This window comes from Amphiprion ocellaris, chromosome 4, assembly GCF_022539595.1.
Source record: "Amphiprion ocellaris isolate individual 3 ecotype Okinawa chromosome 4, ASM2253959v1, whole genome shotgun sequence".
Lineage (NCBI taxonomy): Eukaryota > Metazoa > Chordata > Actinopteri > Pomacentridae > Amphiprion > Amphiprion ocellaris.
This window is the reverse complement of record NC_072769.1, coordinates 3,418,972-3,441,995: the sequence shown is the minus strand read 5'-3', so window position 1 is coordinate 3,441,995 and position 23,024 is coordinate 3,418,972. Positions and strand designations below refer to the sequence as shown.

General features: G+C 41.3%; 1 protein-coding gene across 2 annotated transcripts in view; it reads left to right on the top strand.

The window, feature by feature from the left end:
* Positions 1 to 20,070, top strand: part of LOC111567774 (nidogen-1-like) — a 79,814-nt gene extending 59,744 nt beyond the window's left edge. For both annotated transcript variants that reach the window (XM_055010010.1, XM_055010009.1), the window contains 7 exons: positions 1,142 to 1,314; positions 2,581 to 2,707; positions 3,499 to 3,670; positions 4,828 to 4,985; positions 5,076 to 5,199; positions 8,399 to 8,511; positions 17,679 to 20,070. In XM_055010010.1, the coding sequence (XP_054865985.1) occupies positions 1,142 to 1,314; positions 2,581 to 2,707; positions 3,499 to 3,670; positions 4,828 to 4,985; positions 5,076 to 5,199; positions 8,399 to 8,511; positions 17,679 to 17,797 (986 nt within the window). In that variant the 3' untranslated portion in view covers positions 17,798 to 20,070. The remainder of the gene's footprint in view (positions 1 to 1,141; positions 1,315 to 2,580; positions 2,708 to 3,498; positions 3,671 to 4,827; positions 4,986 to 5,075; positions 5,200 to 8,398; positions 8,512 to 17,678) is intronic.
* The last annotated feature ends 2,954 nt before the right edge of the window (positions 20,071 to 23,024 follow it).

Here is a 23,024-nt window from a genome sequence, read left to right as displayed (position 1 = left end):
TCAGCCTCAGTTTATCGTTTCCACATTACAACTTCCAGATCACAGAGTGTCTACAAAGAAACACAACATTTAGTTATCTGGAACTGAACCAGAGAGGATTTTACCTTAAAGAAGACAAAAAAACAAGACAAAATATTACAAAAATGAGACAGAAAACGACAAAAGCAAGACACAAAATGACACAAAATGACACAAAATGACACAAACGACACAAAACAAAACAAAAAAGAGACAAAAAAATTGGACAAAAAAGTTACAGAGCAACAAAACATGGACAAAAAACACAAACAAGACAAAGAATGACAAAAGCAACAGAAACAAAACAACAAAAACATACACAAAACAATGAATGAAGCAAAACACAGAATGACAAAAATAAGACAAAAAAACATGAGCGAAACCAAGAGGAAACACAAAACGACAGAAACGAGAAACAAAATGACAAAAACATGAGACAAAAGTCTGACAAAAATACACGACAAAATATTACAAAAATGAGACACAAAATGACAAAAGAACAATGAACAATCTAGTATTTTACTTTAGGAATAAAACAACTTGTCATGGTCTAGAAATGATTTTAAATTTGTAGTTTTACTAATTTACAATCTGCAGTTATTGTCTTCTCTGGAATTTTTATACTTTGAGGGCCGGACTGGAGCCTCTGGAGGACTGCTTTTGGCCCGCGGGCCGCATGTTGGACACCCATGCTTCTGGCTATATCATGATGCACTTTCTCCATAACTCATACATATTATATATTCAGTTTAATCCATAGAAATATAACAGTATCTACATATGATGTTTGCCCCAATCATTGGGATTAGCTAATAAAGACTGGGCTGGATCCTACACTGACAGGTAGATAACACCTGTTTGGTTTGAAGATGTTACCTAAAAACACGTTTTGCATGTAAGTTTGTCCAGTGAATGTGTTGTGAAGTGTAGTTTTATATGTTTGTACCTGCCAGTGGGTCATCATGTTAATAGTAACGTTGGTATAAAATGAGTTGGAAAATATCGGCATCATTCCAATATCCTGCATCCCTAATTTGAATCCACTCATAAGTTTTTCAGGAATTATTTTATGCTGTAACATGTTTTTATCCACTTCCTGGTGTAACTCTCCTGTCCTCCACAGGTATTGACCAGACAGTGACTCCTCTTCCCATTGGTCCGACCCCACGGCCTGACGTCCATCCCATCGCTCCTGGAACACACCTGCTGTTTGCTCAGAGTGGGAAGATCGAACACCTGCCGCTGGACGGATACAGGATGAAGAAGGAGGAGGCCAAACCTCTGCTGCACATCCCAGTAAGAACAGCTTCATGCTAACAGTCTCCCACTAACATGGAACCAGGTGGGGAAAAACTGCAGGAGGTCTTTTTTTTTTTCCTAATAAAACATGCATGCCATGGAAGTGAGGTGGTTTGATGCTGGAACACTTTTTATTTATTTACTTTATTTAGTTTTTGTTTTTCCCATTTTCAGTTTGAAAATGTATAAAGACCTTTTTCTTATGTATTCCTCATGTCCATATGGTGTATTTTATATGCTAGAAGACACATTATAAGTGAAACAAGCAGTCATTTCCACCTTAAAACTGCATTGTACTGATGATAGATAGATAGATAGATAGATAGATAGATAGATAGATAGATAGATAGAGAGACTATAGATAGATAGACTATAGATAGATAGATAGACGATAGATAGATAGATAGATAGAGAGACTATAGATAGATAGACTATAGATAGATAGATAGATAGATAGATAGATAGATAGACTATAGATAGACTATAGATAGATAGATAGATAGATAGATAGATAGATAGATAGATAGATAGATAGTTTTTATACATAACAAAACCAAAAGATCTTTCTGCATCATTCTTCTTCTTCAGACACTTTCTACTTTGAACATGTGTGACTGAATGACTCCAGTGTGAAATGAAGAGCAGTTTTATAGCGTTTTTGCCGTCAGTAATTATGGAGAAGAGACACAGTTTTAAATCATTTGACATTAAAGTGATGCACAGCTGTAGTTCTATACAGTAATTACTGTGGTCTGAGCACACGGTGACGTAACTACAGTAAATTCTGGCCTCCACCACCAACATTAGCTTCTCCTTAGTTGTGCAAATAATTCAGAGTGAGACTCTTATTACTGTCACCAATGATGGACACTCTACAAAAACAAGACCCAAGCTACAAAACTCCTTCAACTGGAGCTTAAACCCAAACCAAACCCTTGTAGACATGACATGCAGTCAGAATATCTCTGGTCTGGAGGGTTTTTGTGGTCCTTTTATGATCAGATGTTACAGAATGTGTGGAGTCGCTGTTTGAGCTGCTTGTGGGCATTCTTGTTTCTAATGAAACAATCCTCCAGTTGTTGTTCGGCAGATTTCAGCATGAAAACTCTTTTCTTCTCCTTCATGAAGCCTGTAAATCATCTGCAGCAGAACATGAAGTTCTCCGTGAGCGTGGGCGTCTTCCAGCCACATTCTGTCACTGAACACAAAAGACTCTTTCAAAAAGGCCTCCAGATGAATGAATGAATGTGTGTCTTCTATCAGGACCGGGTGGTGATTGGTGTAGCCTACGACTGCATGGAGAAGATGGTTTACTGGACAGACATCACTGGACCGGCCATCAGCAAGGCCCGTCTGAGTGGAGGAGACATCATCCCGGTCATCACCAAAGGTACAGCAGACACCACAGAGCAGTTACCTCAACCCAGCATCCCCATAAGTAGCTCCATATCTGCACTCAGTCCTGCTCTGTAGTCTCACTGATTCAAGAAGAAGAGGGTTAGTGTCAAACTCATCATCTCTACTAACCTTCACGTAATGTTCACCCTACAGACTGGAGGAATGTTGGTGGTCTTGTTTTCAACTGTTGTATTTGAGTATTTAGGTTTTTTGCATATCTGAAGCTGCCCATTCTGTTATTGATTACTAGACATAAAATTCTTTGCTATTGTAAATGAACAATTTTAGAACTGCACAGACTAACGCAGGACAAAGCCATCCTGTCTGAATAAAGGAAGGCCAGATGCTGTTATAGGTTAGCAGCTTTAAAGGCTAACTCTGCTAGCATGCTGTAGCTGACAGGCAGCAAACATTGAGTACCAGGTCTAGAATTTCTGTTCCAGGAGTCAAGTGTGTTGTCACAAACAGATTTCTGATAGGACTGTTTGGATCGTAGGAAGTACCCAACCACAGGCCACACACCCCGCACACCAGGAAAAATGCGTCATTAGAAAAATGTAGCTACATGAATAAAGGTTGCCCGTATTTTTTGCTGCATATTAGAGCTCATCCTAAATGGTTCATCCTTTGAAGAGCAAGAATCTGCCCAGAAGAGTTGAGACATCTTGTCTCCAGGGACTCAGATGTTGCTGCTAGAAGACGGGGCTGAGGCAGAGCTGCAGGTCCTCCCTGATGGATGTTTCCATCGTCTGAACTACCGTGTGTCTGTTCCTTCTTCCTCAGAGCTGCAGAGTCCTGAAGGCATCGCCATCGACCACATCTCCCGTCTCCTCTTCTGGACCGACTCCATGCGAGACACCATAGAAGTCTCCAAGTTAGATGGCAGCCACCGCCGGGTCCTGTTTGACACCGACCTGGTCAACCCCCGACCCATCGTCACCAACCCAGCATACGGGTGAGAGATGGAAAATAAACCATCCAGAGCAGGAATTGGTTTCTAAAACAGAATCTATCTGAACCCAAGTCAGGATCTACGTGAACTTTAGCTCACTGGAAAATAAATACTAGTTGTTTTAACGTGAGTACATGTAGTACCAGTAGCAGTAATTCAAAGTAGTAGCAGCTCAACAGACTGACTGTCTGGAGCAAATAAACACCTGGATGAGAGAGAATTTTGTACAATAAAATGAAGATAAAACTGAAATTCTTCTGTTGGGTAGCAAAGAGAAGAGGGTTGGCATTCGTAAACATCTTGAGACTTGTTGTCTTAAAACCACCGACCAAGTTGGTAACCTTGGAGTGTTAATAGACTCAGATTTGACTTTTAGCAGCCGTATCAAAGCTGTCACCAAAGCAGCTTTTACCAACTCAAAAACATCAACAGAATTAAAAGTTTTGTCCAGAATGCTGCTGCTAGAGTTTAACCAGGACTAACATCTGAACACATCACACCACTTCTATAACCTCTACACTGGCTTCCAGTCAGTCACAGAATAGATTTTTTTGCACTGATGGCTTACAAATCCCAGAATCCATCTGTGATCTGTTCAGAGAATACAAACCCAGCAGGGCTCTTAGATCCAAGGACTCAGGTCTAGTCCAGGCCAGAGTCCAGACTAAACATGGAGAAGCAGCATTTAGCTGTTATGAAACAAGTTGCCAGTGGAGATTAAACTTTCACCAGATGTAGACACTTTTAAATCCAGGTTAAAACATTTCTTTTCACATGCTAAAAGATAATAGTTAAAAGATAGCGTGGAGATTTCATGCATAGGCATGTGTGAAATCTGCACACTATATTTTAACTATCTGCACCTCACTGTAATGCTCTGAATGTTTTATGGAAAGCACTTTGAATTGTCTTTGAACTTGCCTTGCCTTGACTAGTAAATGACTTCATGGATATAATGACAGTAGCTAAGAAGATCCAGCAGCAGCTGCAGCAGTAGGGTGCTGTAGGGAGTGTTTTAGGTGAACCTGGAGCAGATATGGGTCAGGACTTGCTCAGGGGCAGCAGGGTAGTCTGATCACCATCATCAACAACTGGCTGATTAGTAGAATCCCAGCAGCAGCAGCAGCTTCTTCTCACTAGTTTGGTCCTGCTGGTCTCAGGCGGCTGTACTGGGCAGACTGGAACAGAGACGGGCCTAAGATTGAGATGTCCAACATGGATGGGACGGAGCGGACGGTCCTGGTCAAAGACGACCTGGGGCTTCCCAACGGTCTGACCTTCAACCCTGGAGACCAGCAGCTGTGCTGGGCCGATGCAGGTGAGACGCTCCTTCACATCAGTGGAGAACCTTCAGAGGAGATAGCTTCACTCTCATGGTCCTGACTGACTGGTCTCTGCTGATCTGCAGGAACTCGGAAGGTGGAGTGCATGGATCCTCACCGCCGGCTGAGGAGGCAGATAGCTGAGGGGATCCAGTATCCCTTTGCTCTGGTCTCCTTTGGAAGGACTCTGTACTACACTGACTGGAGGAGGTAAACCACCAGCAGGTCTTAGAGCACCACACTGCCTTTATTTAAGGATCGTAGAGCACCACACTGCCTTTATTTAAGGGTCTTAGAGCACCACACTGCCTTTATTTAAGGATCGTAGAGCACCACACTGCCTTTATTTAAGGGTCTTAGAGCACCACACTGCCTTTATTTAAGGGTCTAAGAGCACCACACTGCCTTTATTTAAGGATCGTAGAGCACAACACTGCCTTTATTTAAGGGTCTTAGAGCACCACACTGCCTTTATTTAAGGGTCTTAGAGCACCACACTGCCTTTATTTAAGGGTCTTAGAGCACCACACTGCCTTTATTTAAGGGTCTTAGAGCACCACACTGCCTTTATTTAAGGGTCTTAGAGCACCACACTGACTTTATTTAAGGGTCTTAGAGCACCACACTGCCTTTATTTAAGGATCGTAGAGCACCACACTGCCTTTATTTAAGGATCGTAGAGCACCACACTGCCTTTATTTAAGGGTCTTAGAGCACCACACTGACTTTATTTAAGGGTCTTAGAGCACCACACTGACTTTATTTAAGGGTCTTAGAGCACCACACTGCCTTTATTTAAGGGTCTAAGAGCACCACACTGCCTTTATTTAAGGATCGTAGAGCACCACACTGCCTTTATTTAAGGGTCTAAGAGCACCACACTGCCTTTATTTAAGGATCGTAGAGCACCACACTGCCTTTATTTAGAGGTCTTAGAGCACAACACTGCCTTTATTTAAGGGTCTTAGAGCACCACACTGCCTTTATTTAAGGGTCTTAGAGCACCACACTGCCTTTATTTAAGGGTCTTAGAGCACCACACTGCCTTTATTTAAGGGTCTTAGAGCACCACACTGCCTTTATTTAAGGGTCTAAGAGCACCACACTGCCTTTATTTAAGGATCGTAGAGCACAACACTGCCTTTATTTAAGGGTCTTAGAGCACCACACTGCCTTTATTTAAGGGTCTTAGAGCACCACACTGCCTTTATTTAAGGGTCTTAGAGCACCACACTGCCTTTATTTAAGGGTCTTAGAGCACCACACTGCCTTTATTTAAGGGTCTTAGAGCACCACACTGACTTTATTTAAGGGTCTTAGAGCACCACACTGCCTTTATTTAAGGATCGTAGAGCACCACACTGCCTTTATTTAAGGATCGTAGAGCACCACACTGCCTTTATTTAAGGGTCTTAGAGCACCACACTGACTTTATTTAAGGGTCTTAGAGCACCACACTGACTTTATTTAAGGGTCTTAGAGCACCACACTGCCTTTATTTAAGGGTCTAAGAGCACCACACTGCCTTTATTTAAGGATCGTAGAGCACCACACTGCCTTTATTTAAGGGTCTAAGAGCACCACACTGCCTTTATTTAAGGATCGTAGAGCACCACACTGCCTTTATTTAGAGGTCTTAGAGCACAACACTGCCTTTATTTAAGGGTCTTAGAGCACCACACTGCCTTTATTTAAGGGTCTTAGAGCACCACACTGCCTTTATTTAAGGGTCTTAGAGCACCACACTGCCTTTATTTAAGGGTCTTAGAGCACCACACTGACTTTATTTAAGGGTCTTAGAGCACCACACTGCCTTTATTTAAGGATCGTAGAGCACCACACTGCCTTTATTTAAGGATCGTAGAGCACCACACTGCCTTTATTTAAGGGTCTTAGAGCACCACACTGACTTTATTTAAGGGTCTTAGAGCACCACACTGACTTTATTTAAGGGTCTTAGAGCACCACACTGCCTTCATTTAAGGGTCTAAGAGCACCACACTGCCTTTATTTAAGGATCGTAGAGCACCACACTGCCTTTATTTAAGGGTCTTAGAGCACCACACTGCCTTTATTTAAGGATCGTAGAGCACCACACTGCCTTTATTTAAGGATCGTAGAGCACCACACTGCCTTTATTTAAGGGTCTTAGAGCACCACACTGACTTTATTTAAGGGTCTTAGAGCACCACACTGACTTTATTTAAGGGTCTTAGAGCACCACACTGCCTTCATTTAAGGGTCTAAGAGCACCACACTGCCTTTATTTAAGGATCGTAGAGCACCACACTGCCTTTATTTAAGGGTCTTAGAGCACCACACTGACTTTATTTAAGGGTCTTAGAGCACCACACTGCCTTTATTTAAGGGTCTTAGAGCACCACACTGCCTTTATTTAAGGGTCTTAGAGCACCACACTGCCTTTATTTAAGGGTCTTAGAGCACCACACTGACTTTATTTAAGGGTCTTAGAGCACCACACTGCCTTTATTTAAGGATCGTAGAGCACCACACTGCCTTTATTTAAGGATCGTAGAGCACCACACTGCCTTTATTTAAGGGTCTTAGAGCACCACACTGCCTTTATTGAAGGATCTTAGAGCACCACTCTGCCTTTATTTAAGGGTCTTAGAGCACCACACTGCTTTTATTTAAGGGTCTTAGAGCACCACACTGCTTTTATTTAAGGGTCTTAGAGCACAACACTGCCTTTATTTAAGAGTCTTAGAGTACCACACTGACTTTATTTAAGGGCTCTGGTGCCTGTCAGGGAAAAATTTAGTGCACAGATTGGTATGTTTGAAAGGAATAACATTGATGATTGTTTCTGCATAGCTTTGACTCATGTTGAAGCTTTGAATCTACATAAGAACATTATGATAAAGGTTGTTTTATTTTGGTAATTTCATTGAAAAAAATAAACATTTATTTAATATAGACACATACTGTCAAATATTTCAGGCATTTTAAGTTTGATGATCAGGGATTATAGCTCATGGAAATCACAAATTCAGTAAATAATTAATAGAATTATGATTCCAAATTATTCTCATTATTGTGTAATTATATTGATCATTATTAATTAATATATAATTATATAATAATTATACATTATTAGTGAAATGAGGACGTTGGACATGTTGTTTTCCTCCTCAGCCCAGGTTCTCCAGTCCAGGAGTGGTTTATATCGTCAATGCTTCAGCTGTAGCCCCTTGGTGTTTCTTCCCATTTCCAGACGTCTGAGTGGGTTTTAAATAAACCGTGTCCCAGTGCTGTAAACGCTCTTATCTCCAGCTGTCCTGTAAAAGTCCTCAGGGTGTTTAACTAGAGTGTTAATTTGACACTGATCAAACCTCAGCCTGTGGTCTCCTTGAAGTGTTTACCTGATTTATGGTTGGTTCTTCTACAGGGAGGCAGTAGTGGCCGTGGACCGTCAGTCTGAGAGGGAAACTGAAGAGTTCCTGCCTCAGAAACGCTCTCGGGTCTACGGCATCACCACGACGCCGACACAGTGTCCTCAAGGTACTGCTCTTTACCTGTCGGTCCATCCAGAGCAGATAACACATAGAGATCATCAGAGGGTGAGGTGGAAGGATGGAGTCTAGTTATATTCAGCCCAGCAGCAGGAAACAGCTCAGAGTTTCCTCTACATTCATTCTTCAGCGGTGGCCCGCCCAGCCGCCGCGCCTTCAAATTTCTTTTTTTTCTTTTTTTTTTTTAATCATCGCAAATACTCCACCGCCGCATGTCTCCACCTTCACAGCAGTCTTGCACTGTGTCTGGTACTCATGAGTACTAAGGTAAACTACAGATAACTACCTTGCTCAGTATCTACTCTTTGAGAGGTTAATACGACGTTAATTACTCGCGAGAGCGCAGCCTTGAAAGTGACATCACGTCAGGGAGCAGGGAGCCTGCTGCCGCTGCTGAAAAAATTCCTAGAGGAAACACTGCAGCTGGTCTGGTGTTTCATCTGTTTCATCTGCACACAAATCCACATCTGCTTCTTACTAAATAGAAGTGGAAACAAACCACGTTTTTTTATTAGATTAGATCTGGGCCACTTGAAAATGTGAACTTCCTGTCAGGTGTTGATCTGTTCCATCCCTGTCAGAACAGGAAGAAGAACTTCTTTAAACGTCTCATCCTTTAGTATCACCTGGTAAAGTGGAGGAGCAGCAGCAGTCAGGGAGGTTTAAAACTGATGCAGCACGGTGGTAAAGCGGGTAGCACTGTCACCTCACAGCTGGTTCGGATCTCTTTCTGCATGGAGTTTCCATGTTCTCCTATATGTGTGTGGGTTTTCTCCAGGTTCTCCAGCTTCCTCCCACAGTCCAGAAACATGCTGAGGTTAATTGGTGATTCTAAATTGTCTGTAGCTGTGAATGTGAGTGTGATTGTTTGTCTCTATGTGTAGCCTTGTGACAGACTGTTACCTGTCCAGGTGAATCTGTGATAGACTGTTATCTGTCCAGGTGAACCTGTGATAGACTGTTACCTGTCCAGGTGAACATGTGATAGACTGTTACCTGTCCAGGTGAACATGTGATAGACTTATCTGTCCAGGTGAGCATGTGATAGACTGTTATCTGTCCAGCTGAACCTGTGATAGACTGTTACCTGTCCAGGTGAACCTATGATAGACTGTTACCTGTCCAGGTGAACCTGTGATAGACTGTTATCTGTCCAGGTGAACATGAGATAGACTGTTACCTGTCCAGGTGAACATGTGATAGACTGTTATCTGTCCAGCTGAACCTGTGATAGACTGTTACCTGTCCAGGTGAACATGTGATAGACTGTTACCTGTCCAGGTGAACATGTGATAGACTGTTATCTGTCCAGGTGAACATGTGATAGACTGTTATCTGTCCAGGTGAACCTGTGATAGACTGTTACCTGTCCAGGTGAACATGTGATAGACTGTTACCTGTCCAGGTGAACATGTGATAGACTGTTATCTGTCCAGGTGAACCTGTGATAGACTGTTATCTGTCCAGGTGAACATGTGATAGACTGTTACCTGTCCAGGTGAACCTGTGATAGACTGTTATCTGTCCAGGTGAACATGTGATAGACTGTTACCTGTCCAGGTGAACATGTGATAGACTGTTACCTGTCCAGGTGAACATGTGATAGACTGTTACCTGTCCAGGTGAACATGTGATAGACTGTTACCTGTCCAGGTGAACCTTCACCCTCAGTCAGCTGATAGATTCCAGTCCGTCTATGTTCTCTGTCAGAAGGTGTTCTGATGTTTCTGCTCCTACACCATCATCTGGACTCCCTCCTGCTTCATATTTTCATTTCAGTTCTAAGTCTGATGGAACGGAACTTCTATTGCCTCATGCAGATTATGTGTAGGCCTATTTTTTAACTTTATGTAGACATTAGCCTCCTAAGATCCCAGCTTTGGTTGGGCTGCATTTTAGATTTCTTCCAGTTATTTGAGATAAGGAGCAACCAATAAATCTAATAACTGGATATGTAATTATTATATTTATATTATATTAAATAGAGTCGAGTAGGTGCTAATGGAAAAGCGCCTCTAGTTTTTGGTAGCATGATTAGCCTCGCTCTGCATCGTCTCTCCTACCAGCTGATGCAGAGGAAGTATGACAACCTAACATAACATGGCGTCACTGACTGCAGACTACAGCAGAGCAGACATAGCAGACATGTTATAGCAGGACATAGATTATTATTAGTTCTGTTTGCACATTGTACCTTTTTGTACTTTTCTAATACTCTGTTATATTATGAATACTAACAATTTTGCGTCTTTTTTGTAAATACATTTTTGGCACTTTTTCTATGTCTTCGACCAGCATGATTTGCCAGTTAAATGCACTTTCTTTAGTACACAGTTTCCTCATCTGTCCTGAGTATTATCTTGAATTTCCCCATGTGGATAAATAAAGCATCTATCTCTTGTAATCTCTAATCGGATCTAATCTACAGAAGGTCCAGATGTTCCACAGCTGCAACCACTAGTACACTTATTCACTTATTTTACTTCATATGTGCTTTTTCTGCTGTGAAGAAGGGCTGCTGGTGAGCACAGGTTCTGGTTCTGGACTCTGTGAGGTCCAGGAAGCTGCGCATAACTCCCCCTAAAACCACCATCTGGGTTATTTATTCTTTTATTTTTATACAGAGTGTACAAAGCAGATCCACCGTGTTCAGTATGTGTGATTTTATGGCAATTAGCACAAGAATCCATCGATTATAAGCCTGTTAATTATTGGATCAGATTCCAAAAAACAGCATCATTAAAGGTGTTTCTAAACAAATGAAAACATAGGTTTGAATATTAGATTCCACTAAATCCTACACACTGGTCCTTTAAGACCCGTTCATTTGAAAATGATGAAATTGTGGCGCAACATTACTTCATTCCACTATAGACACAGCACTTGTCAGAGTCTGTAAATCAGGAAGAGTCATTGGTTTTTTTTTTTGTTTGTTTTTAACTTTCCAGGGTTCTATTAATAAACCAAGTGATATGTGGTCACGTAAATCAGACCCTTTACCAATTCACAAAGGAGTTCCGCAGGGTTCAATAGCTGGTCCAACACTCTAACATTTACATCAATAGTATAACCCATGCCGTAGCCAACTGCCACATCCATCTGTACGCCGATGACACCATTATCTATACATCTAGTTATTCCATCCACACTGCCTTGTCTGCGCTACACATTAGCTTCAACAACATTCAGCACGGCTTTTCCGATCTCCTTCTGTCACTAAACACAGCAAAACCAAATGCATGGTCTACAGAAACCTTCCACAAATCGAAAACCTGATCAAACTTCTTTCACTGAACGGCACTGAAATTCAATTCGTGTCTTGCTATAAATATCTGGGAATTTGGCTAGATTGTTCACTTTCAATCCAAAAATATTTCAGTACTCTTGTCTCCAAAGTATAATCCAAAATCAGCTTTTTCTACCGCAGTAAATCTTCATTCATGCATTCTGCCAAATCTCTTCTTGTTAAAATGTCAGTCCTTCCAATATTTGATTATGGTGACATGTTATATAGAACCGCTTCAAAAACCCTTCTCCATAAACTAGACCCCATTTAACCACTCCGCCTTTGCTACCGGAGCTCCTTCCAACACCCACCACTGGTGAACTGGAATCTCTACACTCCTGTAGACAATGCCACTGGTTTCTCTTCCTCTACCAAACCCTTCTTGGTAAAACACCACCTTATCTATGTTCGTTACTCACCGTTCATAGCTCCACCCGTACTCTGCGTTCCAACAGTTTCATTCACCTCCTCACTCCCAAAGTTCCTACCACTCTCAGTCAGTTTTCTGCCACTAATGACTGGAACTCTCTACAAAAATCCCTAAAACTCTTCTCATACGTATCACTCTGGTCATTTAAAAAAACAGCGAGAAACACTTCAGGACCACTGCACCTGTTCTTAGCCTTTTTCAGCCTTTCTGTTTTTAACAGTCCTTTTTAGCCTTTCTATTTTTAAAATTCTTTGTGTATTTTCTTTTTGTAATACTGTCTGATTTGCTGTAAATGTAACCTGCTTTTGTTGTTCATCTTGTTGTGTGCTGCCTCTTGACCAGGTTGTTATCGAAGTGAGAACTAGTTCTCAATAAATTTACCTGCTAAAGGTTTAAATTAAAATTAAAATTTAAACCTGTTAAGGGTTCAATTTTTAAAAAAATCAACCAAATCTAAAGTCAAGATTAGAATATTTTACCCAAAGCAATTTATTCTACATGTCTTACTCAGAAATCTCTCTAAAATAAAGCAGATCCTGTAAAAAAAAAAAACTTTCCTCCTGCAGGTACTTTAGTAGTCGTGTTGGGTTTCTATGCAGTTTATCTCCTTTGCTGACATGTTGCTCCAGCTCCAGTGAAGAGGAAGGTGATCTGTATAGAGGATGTCACAAAGCCCCAACAAGTTAAAACAGTCAAGCTTTTTAACTTCAAGTCACTGAAGAAAAGGCTAAAATGTTTTCTGCCTCTTTGAGATCCTTCTGTTTGTCATGGAGGACTTTCAGATATATCAGTCACTTCACACCATATCTAACTCATTACAGAATTAGAAAGGACTTATAACTGCTGGGAAACACTACCAGTAATATCAGTTTGTAGAGCTAATTGTTAGCTGTGAAAATACAGTATCGATATTGTGATATAAGAAGTATTTAGATACATTTAAAAGCCCTGGATTCCATTTATTTTCACTACAGAACAAACTTTTTGGTCATTTGGTGGAGCTCTATATGTTCTCCTGTGGGACTGGATGGTCTGATCATCAGGGTTTAGGGCGGTGGAAGCAGAACTTGGCTCAGTAAGTGTAGTAATTGATTCCAGAGCTTTAAAGCTATAAGCGTGGGAACTCCAGACCGACAGGACCTCAGGGAAGCCAGCTGTGGACATGGAGCCTCACAGCTGGCTCTGAGCCCTGAACTATACAGCAGCAGGGAGTTCTGGGAAACGATTTCACCTACAGGTTAGTCTGGAACATGAACGGGTGAACGAGTTTCAGCTGTCGATGATGAACTCTTCATTCACTTCCTAAGCCACCATTACATATATCTGTAGCTGTGTTTCTACACTCTGAGCCACCAGCAAACCAGACATTTAATGGACACTACCAGTCAAAAGTCTGGACACACCTTCTTATTATTGTTTTTACTACTTTCTACATTAGATTCTCACTGAAGGCATCAAAACTATGAATGAACACATCTGGAATTATGTAGGAAACAAAAAAGTGTGAAATAAGTTAGAACATGTTTTATATTTTACATTCTTTGCTTTGGTTCCTGCTTTGAACACTCCTGGCCTTCTCTGGATGAGCTTCATGAGGTAGAACCTGAAATGGTTTCACTTCACAGGTGTTCTTTGTCAAGGTTCATTCGTGGAATTTCTTGCCTTCTTAATGGGGTTGGGACCATCAGAAGTCAGGTTGGTCCACAGCTGACAGCCCTGTTTGACAACTGTTAGAATCCATATTATGGCAAGAACCAATCAGCTAAGAGAAACGACAGTCCATCATTACTTTAAGAACTGAAAGTCAACCATTTCGGAAAATGGCAAGGAACCATTGAGGAACTACCCTGAAACCTACGAAAAACCATCTGGGAACTACCCAGGAACCTCATGAAGCTCCTCCAGAGAATGCCAAGAGTGTTCAAAGCAGGAATCAAAGCAAAGAATCTAACAGAACAGACAGATTTTGAGTCATTGTTGGTATTTTTTTTAATTCAAATTGAATAATTTTGAACAATCTTTGAGTTCAAAGAACAATAAAACCATAGTCACATTACCGTATATCCGGGGGATAACCGAACCCATCCAAGGAACCATGAAAAAACACAACGTAGGCACCGCCATAAAACCACACATGAAACTTCGACAACTACTAGTGCACCCCAAAAGACAATATCGAGCAGGAAAAAGTGCAATGTCATTTACGAAATACCATTCAAATCTTGTAATAACACATACAACGGGGAGACAGGGAGAACATTGTACACAAGCAAAAAAGAACATCAGAAGGAATGCGAGAAGGAAACAGCAACACGACTCAAGATCACAAAAAGAAAAGGCACTACAGGAAAATCTCAAATCTGCAATATCAGACCATTGCAAAAGACATAACCATGTTATAGACTGGGATGGGGCAAGAATCATTGGAACGGAGGAAGACAAACTGAAACGCTGGATGAAGGAGGCGGTGGAGATCAGGAGGCGGGAGGAGAGAGCCATGAACAGGGATGAGGGAGGCTTCATGCTCTCCCACACCTGGGACCCCATACTCCAGAGGAAATAGGACGGCGGGGGATGCGGCATGCTTGGTGGGATGGTTGGGTCCGTTGGGCTCACCACGACATGCCATTATGGCGTGGGTGTGGTTGGCCCGGCGAATCTGGCGACTCTACTGGGTGTGCCTCAAATGCCACCTGTCAAAATCTGCCGGCTGACACGTCACGCTGTCAGTGAGACGCTTCTGAGCAAGGCGAGAGCTCTTGCCGAAACTATCAAGCAAGGTAGTCAACATTGTTCTAATCATTCTATGTCTGAACAAAAGAACTCAAAACTAATGTACTAATTAGAAGACATAATGAACCTTTTTCAGATACAATGGAAATGGTCATGAAAATAAAGAAAAAACATTAAATGAGAAGGTGTGTCCAAACCTTTGACTGATAGTGTAGGTGTACATGACAACATTGTGAGAGTCTCGTATCTTTAACTAGCGCTTCTCTTTACGAGGAGTTTCGTGTTAAACTCAACAACTTCAGCCCAGAAAATGATTTCACTTCACAACCCTGAGCTTAGCAAGTTCAGGACTTAGATTTGGTAAAAGACATGACAGAAAGCTCCACATGACTGATCTAAGAGCAAGAAGGAGCATTTCTAGTAACACATTCCAGCTGCATGAAAAATGAACACTGCCTCTAAAGCACCTTTTGGTGTTGTGGCATTTTAAGGTTGAACAAATGATAAAATCAGACATATAGGATGTGTGAATCAAATTTAAGAGCTAACAATGATAAGACTGGAAGACCTAACGTGTCCACTGAAGTTATGAAGACACTAAATAATCCTGTGGAAAGCCCATGAAGCCCACATAAGACATAAGGCAGGAAGTTCATTCCGTCTCTTCGTCTGAACTCGTGAGTTGAAACCAAGGTCACGCTGAGCGAAGCAGAAATAAGGCTAACCTCAGTCACAGTCAAGTGCATCTGATGGAATCAGTGACATGAATAAAGTTCTTCCTCCGGCTCCCTCTGTCCAGCATTGCAGTCAGAAGTTCTCTGCCTTCCAGACCACTGTCTTCTTCTAGAACCTTCCTTAATGTTGTGTTCGGCCTGCCAGCCCTTCTGATAGTATCAGGTTTCCATAGCAACGACCAGCTGCTTCGTTGTGTCTCCACATGCCCATCCAGGGCTGGTCTACGTTATCTAATGATGGTTGAGCAGCGTGGATGTGAGCTGTATAGCGACTTGTTGGTGAGGTGTGATTTCCAGGAGATGTTTTGTACCATCCGTAGCATTCTGGTATAAGATCCATCAATTATTTTTGAGAGTTTAATGCTCACCAAGCTTTAACAGTTTTTGTTTCTATATCATTCTGTGTTGGTGGAGCCTCCAAGATCTAGGAAATTGTCAACATTTTCGATTTCTGACCCATCTAGTGCTGAATGTTTCCTCAGATGTTGGGTTAAGGTGCATAAACTTCATCTTTCCAGCCTTCAGAAAGAGTCCAATCAGTCTTGCTTCTTGCTCTTCCCGATGCAGAAGGTCTTCTGGTTCACTGAGAGGGTTTTCCAGGATGACGATGTCATCTGCGAATGTAAGTTCTGAGAGGACTTCTTCAGGGTGTCTTCTACTTTTACGACGCTTTAGGGTCAGTCCATCGGAGGGCAGATTGCCTTCCTCAGTTTGAGCAGATGATGAAGAGGAAAGGAGTTAGAGGGTCTCCTTGAAGAACTCCGGTGTCTATGGAGACGAGATCTGTGTTGCCCTCAGGAGTCTTGACTACCGCAGAAGTGTTCACATACAGAACTTTAATTGCTTCAACAACAGGAGGAGGGATTCCATAAGCCAGTAGAATTTGGAACATTTCGTTTCTGTCAATTGAGTCGAAAGCCTTCAATGAAAACCAGTATTGCTTTTTTATTGTGGTTTAGTACCTCCTCAGCAATTCTTCTAAGAGCTAGGATGAGTGTAGTAGTTGACCAAGAATGCCTAAATCCATTTTGACCCGGGCAGAGTAGATCGTCAGTGACAGGTCTAATTCTGTTGAGGATCATCAATGCTAACCTAGCAGAAATAAAAAACAGGAGGTGGTCTAACTTTTGATAAGATTACATCATATATATCCTGATTGGGTCTTAAGACGATGGGTTGTGGCTTCCAGAACAGAGGAGGAGTGTTTAGATGAAGTTTGCATCGGTATAAAAGACGATGTAACGCTTTGTGTAGTCAGTTTTTCTCATGTTTGTTCTTCCAGCCTCTGTATCGAATAAACTTTATTAACATCAGACTCTGAAGATTGCTGGAAGACTCTTTTCCAGAATAGATTTTTGACCATATTTTGTTTATTTTGTGTGTGTGTGTGTGTGTGTGTATATATATATATATATACAAAGCTGCCTGACCATCACTGGCCCTTAGCAGGCAGACTGAGTCACAACATTGGACTCCTGTCTGTTAACCTGACAACATGTGAATGCATCAGTTTCATGTCTAGCCACTGGTTACCCCTGGAGCATCACAGATAGAACGTCCTGGGTTCTAATCAGACACAATGCAACACAACAATGGACATGGAGGCGATGGTAAACCTGCTGCTCCGTCTATGGCTTTTGGTCAGATTCAAAGTAAATGCGCACCATCGCTGTTGCCAGTATATTTTAAAAAATGTCAGGTTTGGTTTTGGTGAAGGAGTCGCTCTGGTGTGTCGTCACTTCCTGTCCAGTCAGTGTCCTGCACTCTGTAGACGTCACATTATCGGCTCCACTCAGCTCGCTGGGAACCCCGGCCCAGTAGGAACTAAAATAGTAGCTGGTACCAGGAACTACATCCTGATGGAAAACCTCACAAACCCAGTAGAGCCGAGTAGATGCTGGTGGAAAAATGCCTTTTGTCTTTGTAAAGTGTGTTGTGGTGTCCAGACCTGCTAACTCCGCTCTCCTCTCCAGCCTATAACTACTGCTCCAACAACGCCGGCTGTTCTCACCTGTGTCTGCCGCGACTCGGAGGCTTCACCTGTCGCTGTCCGGACGCTGCTGACGGTCGGTGTGAGGAGAGGAACCCCTGAGCTGCTGCTGGAGATACGACACAGAACACAACTAACGGATCTCTTTGTGTTTTCTACTTTTCTTACTTGAAGTGAACATTTCTGCAGTCATTCAGAGTCTCGCGTTTAAACCTCTCTGGATATATGACGTCATGATTTCACTGCTGGAACCACTGAACTGAGATCAGGTTTTATCTGCTTCTAATCTCCTTCTTTAGGAGTTCAGTCCAAAATTAAAAAAGAAAAAAAAGACAAATGACAGATTTTCTCCAGACAGCAGGTGAGATTTTTTTTTTAAAAAAGGTACTGAATGGAAAAGTTCAGGTTTTGTTTATAGCTTTTATTTTTACTCGTCTTTTTTAACATTTCGTACAGATTTGTGTGAGAAACAATCAGATCTATTGTCTGGAAAATGTTTGACATTTAGAGAAATGCCTTAAAGGTTTGTGAGAAAGACTTTTTGTTGTTTAGTTCAGCAGGATGTTCTGTTCAGGTTAAAATGAAGAATTTCAACCAGATCAGAACTCCATGTCACGTCTGTTTGACAGCTTTGAGTCGTTGAATTCCACCAAACAAACGGTGCTGAAAGTGGTTCTACTTCAGACAGATCTATCTGACTCAGTTCTATTTAATATAAAGGATGATGAACTACTAACCGCTGTGATTACAGATGAAACTGTCCCTGTTTCATTGGTGATGATGTGACTGAAAAAGATTCGCGAGGAACAGTCTCACTGAACTACATGATTATTAGATGATCTGCTATCAATAAATGTTTTCCATGTTATCAGTATAAATGTATTCTCTAGTTTTAGCATTCTCCTACATGATCAAATTGTAACTCTAAGTGTTTTTTTTAACTGCTTGTTCTGCATTTTGGAGATGTTAATAGAACCACTAGGCAGATCTAAAGGCTTTTTAAAGACTTACGGGATTTATTAAGCGTTTTATTCTAAAACCTGCAGTGTATTTTTGATATGAACTTGTAAATAATTACCTGATATTCTCAGATTGTTTTAAATGGTGCTAATGTTCTCCTGAGACTTACATGATGATGATGACTGCAGCTCCTGTATGTTTTACAGAGATGATACGTCTCCATCACTGATTTAACTCATCAAAAATAAAAGTACAGACACAACTATTCTAACAAAAACTGTCACGTTTTTGAAGACATATTTCTAATCATCAGATATTGAAGACTCTAACTGCTACTATTAAAATGAAGTGTGTTCATTAAACAGAATCAAATGGTTTTGGTCAAAAATCAACAATCTCAACAAGGACCGTTTAGTTTCCATTGGAAATCAGATGAAGTTCAAACTTAAAATGCAGTTTTCTTTCCAAATATAGGACAAGCGTTCTCATTGTAGAACACTGAACATTTTAAAAAGCAAAAGAAAAATTCTTTTTAATGCCACACATAATCATTTCATGTTAATATTTCCAGAACTTCCAAAGCTCTGCCATAATAATAATACTTCATCCTGCTGCACCAAAACAAACCACTCTGTTATACAGTAAAGTCCAAACGTTCTGTTTCAGGGCTGGTTTTACATTTAAAACTCAAAACCTCAACCGATATCAGATATTAAAGTCAATAATAATCTGAATTTTATAAATACATTGAGACTATTGGCTTGAATATGTTCTTTTTGTTGTTGTTTTTATGTTTTACTTTTTAAATATAACCCCAAATTCCATGTTAGTCCAGAATTATTTAAATTTGGTCATTGATCAGAAATATTGACCAAGATATAGGTTAGTGTTCTCCTCACACAACAGAATTCATCGTACCTTTGATAATTTTTTTAAATGTATTTTTTGGTCTCTTAACAACCTCGGTTTTATTTCCCCCTAAACCTAAAGATAACTTTAGTGATCTGAGTCTCTGTTTAATCATATTTAACAACATGTTAGGAAACTATTAAAGAACTTTCAACCCAAAACATGGAAGAAAAAAAAACTGAAATGATTTTTAAATGGCTGATAAATGGAGTTCTGGGACTCTAGAGCTGTTCATTTGAAGTCAGATATTGTCCAAATTATGATGCCATATTGTTCAGTTCAGTTTGTTGCCACAGTTACAGCAAAATTGTGCACAGCAGCACAAATCAGCAGGACGTTGTTGAATGTCGTCATAGGGAACTACAGGCTGGTTTTATGTGCTGCATGTCAGGTTACAGACCTGATCCAGGAGCTCCAAGGAGCTACTTCATGCTTTAACTGACCATCAGCCAGAGAGGTAACACAAAAAGTCTGTACAGCCTCAATAAAACTGTTTTTTTCCCCCAGTATGTCAGTCTGGTGTCTTCTGTTTCATGGAATCTCTCCTTTCCTATTAGTTAGCTTCAAATCAAATATGTACCCTCCTAGTCTGGAAAGGTCTCCGTCTTCATGAATGTGGATTTTGATGGAGGCTCAGATTGAAGGAAACATCATCAGAAGCTTCACAAGCTTCTGCTAGTTTTACATGCTTGGATTAAGGTGCATAGTGATGGGACTAGCTGGGCGATGGTCAGGCACCAGTAGCACATGGGTGCCAGTCAGTCGCCCCACTAATGGCGCTTTTCCACCAGCATCTACTCAGCTTGACTCGACTTGCTTTAGGTGGTTTTCCATTACATTGAGTACCACCTCATCACGGGTGGAGTCGTTGTAGCACGGCGGCCCGGCCACGGAATTAGCGTTGATGGCTAACTAGCTAGCTTATTGTCTGCATACAAGAAGCAATAGCGTTACGTTTAACTTATATTCGTTTGTTTAAAGTGGGATAAGTAACGTAAAAGTTTGCCATAAAACACTCACCGGTTTTGGTGAAGGCATCGCTCTGGTGTGTCATCACTCCCTGCCCAATCAGTGGCCTGCACTCTGTAGACGTCACATTATCGGATCCACTCAGCTCGCTGGGAACCCCGGCCCAGTAGGAACTAAAATAGTCGCTGGTACCAGGTACTAGGTCCTGATGGAAAACCTCACAAACCCAGTAGAGTCGAGTAGAGTAGATGCTGGTGGAAAAGCGTCATAAAGTAACTTCCCTGCTGATTCCCCACAATGCCTGTTCATCTGCTTTTAAACATCTTCTCCAAGGTTCTTCAGCGTCTGACTGAGTCACCACCATGACTGGTGTCTTCTACCCTCGGCCTTCTCATCAGATCCTTGGTTTTTTCAGTTAGTCCAGATGGACGTCCTGAGAGAGGCGAGTCTTTGAAGGATCCTCCTTTGTTGGACCTTTGCCACCATTTCTGCACCCAGAGGGAACTTCTGCCAAGGACCTCAGCTTCCTGATGACCAGTTTCTCCTGTGTTTCAAAGAGCAATGACCTGTAAACGAATCTCAGACTCTGAAAGAGGAGCTTCTCCATCCTTACTCTGAGCCATGGAGTGGAATGCGTTTTGGTCTAGCAGGAAGTTTATCTACTGGGCACCTCACAGTTTGACCAGACCAACAACCAAACAGAACCTGATAGACCAGGTGGAACCCATTCAAACATGCTGTCCAGTGGGGAGAAGGAACTTTTGAGACTCAGCCCATAATAACTTTTTCTGTGTAAGCCTGAAGTGATCTTTAAAAATCTGTCATGGTTGGTACAAGGTAAACTTTTGAATTACTGATGTGTAACAGGCTATTTCCTCCCCTGTCCTCCTCCACTGCACATCAGGCCTGTCTTCACTGTCCACAGACATCCTCCATAGCTCTAAAACCATGCTGGTCCTCACAAACATAGCCACATGAGTACATGTGTACAAGAGACTAACCCTATAAACCAAGTCTTTATGTCACCGAGGGTGCTTTCACACCTACGTCTTTTAGTCCGCTTAAAGCGGACTGGAGTCCGCAACACCTGCAAGTACGGTTCGTTTGGGCTGATGTGAAAGCATACCAGATTTTTTTGGTTCGGACTAACGAACCGCACCGAGACCACCTTCGGGAGGTGGTCTCGGTCAGCTTCTATGTGAACTCCAGTTCGGTTCGCTCCTGGTGAGAACACAAACCTGTCTCCATTCGGACCACTTGATGGCGCAGCAGACTTTTTGGTCTACGGGAGCTTCCGTAGCAACCTGCACAGGGAATTTTACGCCAATCAGCGTACACCTACGTCATCGTAAACGCCTTGTTTTGTAAACAGCGCCGCCAAACGACTGGGGGGAGATATAACATTAATTGGAGTAGGTTCACCTGCGAAAACACTGGTGTGAATGCGAACCGAACCAGTTGAAAATAGCAACATTGTAACAACTTTTGGGTCCAAACGAACCACTTTAGCGGACTAACAGGTGTGAAAGCACCCTGAGACCAACCTTTAGTCTGTAAACGTCCATAAAACCTTAACAATCCAAACAGACACTGCAGGTTCCTCAGCTTTGCAATACTTTGGCTGCTAACGAATGATTTGTTCAAAGAGCAATTGGTGTACCTGAGACCCTGAAGAGCAGTGGTGTCCAACATGCGGCCCGCGGGCCAAAAGCGGCCCTCCAGAGGGTTCAATCCGGCCCTCAAAGTGTAAAAATTCCAGAGAAGACATTAACTGCAGATTGTAAATTAGTAAAACTACAAATTCAAAATAATTTCTAGACCATGACAAGTTGTTTTGATCCTAAAGTAAAATACTAGATTGTCTTTTTTTTGTCTGAGTTTGGTCTCATGTTTTTGTCGTTTTGTGCTTTCTTTTTGTCTCACTGGTGTTTTTTGTCTTTTTTCTGTCATTTTGTGTTTCTCTTAATTCGTTGTTTTGTGTCTTTTTCGTCATTTTTTCGCTTTTTAAATTTTTGTCTCATTTTTGTTGTTTTCTCTCTTTACTCATTTCTTTGTCGCTTTGTAACTTCTATTTTTTTGTTTGGTTTCGTGTCATTTGTATCATTTTTTGTCATTTTGTTTCTTATTTTTGTTGTTTTATGCCTCATTTTTGTAATATTTTTGTCTTGTTTTTGTTATTTGACTGATTTTTGTTGTCTCATGTTTTTGTCATTTTGAGTTTCCTTTTTGTCTGGTTCATGTTTTTCATCTTATTTTTGTCATTTTGTGCTTCGTTGTTTTGTGTATCGTTTGTGTCATTTTGTTTCTTGTTTTTGTCTCGCTTGTGTTGTCGATTTTTTTTGTCGCTTTGTTACTTTTTTGTCTAATTTTTTGTCTTTTTGTGTTGTTTCCTGTCTCATTTTTTCATTTTGTCTTGCTTTCGTTCTTTTGTGTCATCTTTGTAATATTTTGTCATTTTTGTTGTTTTTTGTCTTTTTGTTGTCTGACTTTT